This window comes from Physeter macrocephalus, chromosome 19 (genome assembly GCF_002837175.3).
Source record: "Physeter macrocephalus isolate SW-GA chromosome 19, ASM283717v5, whole genome shotgun sequence".
Classification (NCBI taxonomy): domain Eukaryota; kingdom Metazoa; phylum Chordata; class Mammalia; order Artiodactyla; family Physeteridae; genus Physeter; species Physeter macrocephalus.
In genome coordinates, this window is record NC_041232.1 from 11174977 (window position 1) to 11180976 (window position 6000).

The window sequence follows — 6000 nt, forward strand, 5'->3', positions numbered from 1 at the left end:
ATTATTATCCCCCTCTTACAGATGACTAGGCAGTCTAACAATGGTTTTGAAGCCTAGACCCTGGGCTGGAATCAGACAGATCTATTTCAGCCTCAGCTTTACTAGTAACTGTATGATCTTCATCAAGTTACTTCACTTCTGTGCCATGACTTCCTTATTTGTAAAATAAAGATAACAATAGTACCAACCTCATAAAGTTGCAGTGAGGATTAAATGAGATAACGGGTGGGAAGTGCTTAGCACAGAGCCTGGCATGCAATATGCTGACACTGTTGTCCTCGTGGTGGTAGAGGTGGTGACAATGATGACAAAGAAGTTGCAGTGGAAGAAACCAGGGATTATTAAAGATAATTGAACTTGCCCAAGGTCACGGGCAGAGCTAGAGTTTCAATCCCAGTCTCTTTAAACCTGACTTTAACCTCTAGGCAATACTGCCTTCAACAGTCTTCAAATACTTCGTCCTAACTTTATAGCTAGCCAGTCATACCTGAGAACTTTTTTTTTCTTTTTTTTTTTTAATTGAAGAATAGTTGATTTACAATGTTGTGCTAATTTCTGCTGGACAGCAAAGTGACTCAGTTATAAACATATATACATTTTTTTTAATATTCTTTCACCTGAGAAATTTTGAGCCATTTGCTGAAGTCACAGAACACTGTACCAAGATTCAGTGACTCTTATTCTAGTGCTCATTAATTACCTGATAATTAATTCTGTTGGTGAACAAAGGCAGTTTATGCATTTATTCATTAACTCTTCCAAATCTAGAATTTGGAATTCTCTAAAAGTACATAAACACTTTCCAAAGAATTCTGACCGAAGGATAAACAGGTGGTAGTATCCTCCTAGGAGAACAGATCAACATTTATGAATTTAAATATCACCTCAAAGCTTTCACTTGAGTGTAACATAAGTATTCAAAGCCTTGACTATTTAAGCTGATCACCTCCAAACCCAAAGGTTCCTTCCCTTACATGATTAAAAACAAAAAACAAACCCAAAGACCTATTGAGCCTTTTTCACTTCCTAAATAACATCAGTAAAGCATTCTGGGCTTCTGAGGGTTTTGCTTGTTTTACTGAATTATAACTGGCATACAATAAACTACACATATTTAAAGTGTACAATTTCAGGAGTTTCGACATATGTATACATACAACATGAAACCATCACCACAATCAAAATAGGGAACATTGCCATCACCCCAAAAGTTTCCTCATGCACCTTTGTAATCCTTTCTCCCAACCCTTCCTGCCTGCCTTCATCCCCAGGCAGCCACTGATCTGCTTTCCGTAACTACAGATTAGTTTACACTTCCTAGAACATCATATAAATGGAATCTTACAGTATGCACTCTTGTATGACTGGGTTCTTCCACTCAGCATAAATCCAAGTTGTCAGTATCAACAACTCATTCATTTCTATAGCTTAGTATTCCATTATGCGGATGTACCACACCTGTTTATCCATTCACTTGTTGATGGACATTTTGATTATTTCCAGTTTTTGGCAAACACAAATAAAGTTGCCATGAACATACATGTTCAAGTCTTTGAATGGGGTGGGCGGTAGGGGGTGTCCTTATAAACAAACACAATGAAAGATGAGAAACACTAACCAAAATGCTTGGGTTCAAAATTAATCTAAACTACGGAGTAAAAAATATCTTGGCCACCTTGAGCAAGTCAATTAGCTTCTCTATCAACATCCAGATGTATGACGCCTGTCCCCACCTGGAATTTGTAAAGAAAAATGAGACAGGAAGCTGAATTCTTTTGGAACTTCCACAAAGAAACTAATGCTTTTTTCCTGTAAATTCCCTTAATTTTAAAAAGACTAATGGTCTATGAAATGTAATGCAAAATTCAATAATATTTGTCATTTTTGAGCTATTGCTTTTTTATTTCTCTTGAATTTATATTTATTTCAACACTTAAAAACTAATTTCCTGCATGCTTTCACTTTTTGCCAAAAACATAAAATTAAATACAGATAGCTATTTCAAAGGCCAAGAAAGAGCTTCACTCTGCATCTTTAATCTGCTCAAGTAGATTCAAAGTCCTTACCTACAGGCCCTACTTGATCTGCAGCCCCGGCCTCCATCTCCTATCACTCACTCTCCTTTCCCCCTTTGCTTACTGGGCTCAGAGCTCCACACTAAGGATGCTAAGGATGCTTCCCTCTCAGGGACTTGGCTCTTGCTGTCCTCTGTCTGGGATGTGCTCCCCCCAGTAGCCATATGGTACACTCTCACTTCTTTCAGGTCTCAAATGCCATCCTGGTCTTTCCTTTGCGGTCCACTGTATGTAAAACAGAGCCCTTCCCCACACCATTACTCTCCATCCCTCTTACCCAGCTATACTTTTCTCCATAGCACTTATCATTTGACATATTATTCACATGTCCTATATTTGACAATTTGTTATCGTCTATATCCCCCACTAAAATAAAAGCTTTTTTAAGAACAAGGATTTTATTTTATACCCTACTATGTCCCCAACAGCCACGACAGTGGGCTCAGCTCACCTCTGAATTCCACAAACACTTGTTAATGAATTTGTTGATTAAACACTATTGACTGAAAGACAAACAAAAAAGCCTTCCCTTTGAAATTCACTGAGAAGAAAATTTTTAAGTCAAATTCTCTGTTATTGCTTAAATTAAAATGCTAAGTTAACGCTGATCTACTTCTTAGGATGGGTTCTTTTTTCGGATTGACATTTAACTTTGAGCAGCACTTACATAGTGAAAAGAACACTGGAATTCAAAGCCAGGAAAGCAAGGGTCTGGTCACTTGCCCTGCCATAACTAGCTATGCTACCAAGCCAAAACCTCTCCTGATCTCAGATAACTTCTCTCTAAAATGAGGGAAACAAGTATCTCTAAGGTTCCTCCTTGCTCTAAAATTATGAGACTCTACTGCAGCTAGTGCAGTCTTACGCGTTAAGGTTGCCAATCATAAATTAGTCACCGCAGTTTGAGTCTCATCTTTTTTTTTGCAGGCTCAGCGGCCATGGCTCACGGGCCCAGCCGCTCCGCGGCATGTGGGATCTTCCCGGACCGGGGCACGAACCCGTGTCCCCTGCATCGGCAGGCGGACTCTCAACCACTGTGCCACCAGGTAAGCCCCCCACTTTTTTTTAAACCAGGATCCCTTGGAGAATTTAGTAAGACAATGCCTGACACATAGGATACACTTACTCAATATTATTATCATTAAATATGCAAAACACAACCCTAACAGCCACAAAAACATTCTTAGCTATTTCTCCTGATACTATGTTGCCTGTATAACATATGGAAAGAAATGAAAAAAGTTCATTCTATATAACTATAAAATCCTGGAAAATTTGGTCATTTTTCACCCAGATGTCCAGTGGAAGGAGAGGCTTGGAAGAGCCTCATAGGGGTAGTAGCATTTCTGACTACATTCAGAAATGCTTATCACCCATACACACAATGGTTTCTGAGAGGTCAGACCATAAAAAATTTTTTTAAGTTTTTAAAAAATCTTCCAGGCCAGAGAGGTTCTTTCTATTAAATCATTCTTCCGTGGAAATACCTGACAAATACTCAGTACATTTGTACAGTAAACATCTTAGGAAAGCCAGCTTAACAGCTCAGGTATTTTTAACTAACCCTACACTTTTTAATAATAAATAAATTACATACATATAGAAATTTTGGATCTGTTAACTTTGTCTCTAAGGAACAAAGAGCATCTGTTTTCCTCATTTCACATACAAGAGAACCAATTAAATCAAAAGATTCCACCATCGTAGCATAATGCTCCTTGAGTTTTTAAGCATATAAGACACACAGACACACCTTGATTTTTATAGAAAAGGCCCAAATGAGACATAATAAAACAATGATTCCATGTTAGGAATTCCCTACCAATTTGCACATGCCTTATTTTTTGGTGGCCAGACTGTAAAATAAGTCATTAAGAGTTCACAATGGGAATGCCGCAACCGCAACCTCAACCTCAAATCCAGACACAAAAATAGAGAGGAACGTATTCGCATCTCAGACACGTCCAAATGTCTCCGCCAACGGGATCCCATCACTGCCGTTTCCAGAAACACATAGTAATGGGTTTTAATCCATTTCTATAAATGTTCGTTGTGCTGAAAGCCAAAGTGCCTGCAAAACCGCATAACACAAAAGATTCCTCGCATTCCGTTTACAGCCAGAAGACAAGCCATCCTCTCTGCGTCCTACCCCAGAGAGTCCTCCTTGCGACAACAAGAATTTCGTGACACTCCATGCTACCTACACATCAAAATGTCACCCCACAAAGTGGAGGGGGAGCAGTGCCTCGATGAACCAATCCTGCCATACTGCCACCCCTGGGCAAACACGAAACCAAGAGAAGTCGGTGGAAAGTTCCCATCCACCCAGCATATTTGGTTTCCTTCTGCCCCCAAACCCAGCGGCACAATTGCTGAGATTTGCTTTTGCACCTGCCACGGCTCCTAAGCCTGGGCTTCTCCGCGACCCCCGAGCTCATAAAAAGGCCTTGCGGCCTAAAACGCCCGTGACCCTTGCGGATAGCGCACCGAGGGCCGCTGTAGCATCCCCCTCGCTGTCCACACTGCCCGCTTCCCTGACAAAGGCCCCGTGTCAATCCGAGGCACGACACGGAGCAGTTGCTGGATTGCCCATCGCGGACCGGCAGCTGCCACTACCTTCTCCCGAGAAAAACAAACAAAACACACACGCACACATACACACACACACGCACAGCACTAGGGAATGACGGGGTGGCGGGGGGAGGTGTAGAGCGTTAAAATTAAAATGTCCCCAAAGCTAAGCAGCCTGGGTGTGCCCTGGAAGTGCGTCCAAGGGGTCCGTGGGGGAAGGGAGACCGGGCCCGGGAGTCGGCGGTGGCTCCTCCGGGGCTTCAAGGCCGTGCCGGGTGACGGTCTAATAAAATGCTGGGAGTCGGAACGTTCAAAATGAATCCACAAATGAAATCCCCGGCGGGCTTGAGGCCCCGAGGAGGGAGGGAGGCGGGTGGTCTGCAGACTCGCGGCGCGGCCCGCACCTGCCTGCCCGGCGCCCACACACACCTGCCGGGGCAGCCTTCGTGGGCCTCGGGGTCGGGGTGAACCGGAGATGAGAGGGCCCGACCCCGGGAATGCGGCGCGGGTGGGCTAATCTGATGGCGGAGGCCGGGGGCAGCCTCGCTCACCTCCAAGTCGGTGTCGGCGGCCTCCGGGGCCCCGAGAATCTCGCTGGGCAGCTCGGCCAGGTCGGTGACCCGGATCAGCCCGTCGTGCAGGAAGATGGTCTCCTCCTTCACCGAGAGCCACTGCGCCGAGTCCGCGGCCGCCGCCGCCGCAGCCGCCGCGGCTGCCGACGAGCCCATGGCCCCGGCTGAGGGGTTGGTGGTGAGAAGCAGCCGCCCGGCCAGGGGAGACACGAGCAGTAGCCGCCGCGATCACCAGTCCATGACAGCAGCCGCCACGCCCGCCTGCAGCGCCCCGCTCGCTGCCTTGCCCGTGGAGCTCCGCCCTAGGAGGTCCGAGCCGCCATCCTCCCACCCCTGGCCCCGGAGACCCTGGCCCCGCCGCCACCGCCGCCGCCGCCACCCTGAGGAGCAAGATCCGCCTCTGCCTCTCGGCAGCCAACTGTCAGTGAGACGCCATGTTGGGGGCGGAGCTCCCGGCATGCCCCGCGGAGCGGACAATACAGGCCCCGCCCACCCGCTTGGCCCCGCCCGCCTCCCCGCGGACCGGGGGCAGCCGGGTCAGCAGGACCTCTTCTGCCTCGCATGCCACTGCATCTTCCCCTTAGAGTGACCTCCCACGCCCCTTGCTATTCGAGGGCGCCCTGGGTCTGCAGTGCACCAACAGAAGAGGGCACCGCCTCCCCTCCTCCCACCTGCTCAGGTGTGCACTCCTCTCTCTCCGGCCGGAGTCCCCACCCTGGGCCCCTGGGCAGAGCCTGGAGGTTCACTTCCACTCTCACGTTTAAATGAGATATGTGCAAAAA

The 6000-nt window shown here is 46.6% G+C and overlaps 1 protein-coding gene across 1 annotated transcript in view; it reads right to left on the bottom strand.

Annotated features, from left to right (window-relative positions):
* HECTD4 (HECT domain E3 ubiquitin protein ligase 4) overlaps positions 1 to 5529 on the bottom strand; it is a 197188-nt gene extending 191659 nt beyond the window's left edge. The window contains exon 1 of the mRNA XM_055080495.1: positions 5198 to 5529. Coding sequence (XP_054936470.1) covers positions 5198 to 5374 — 177 coding nt within the window. The 5' untranslated portion in view covers positions 5375 to 5529. The remainder of the gene's footprint in view (positions 1 to 5197) is intronic.
* Between the last annotated feature and the right edge of the window lie 471 nt (positions 5530 to 6000).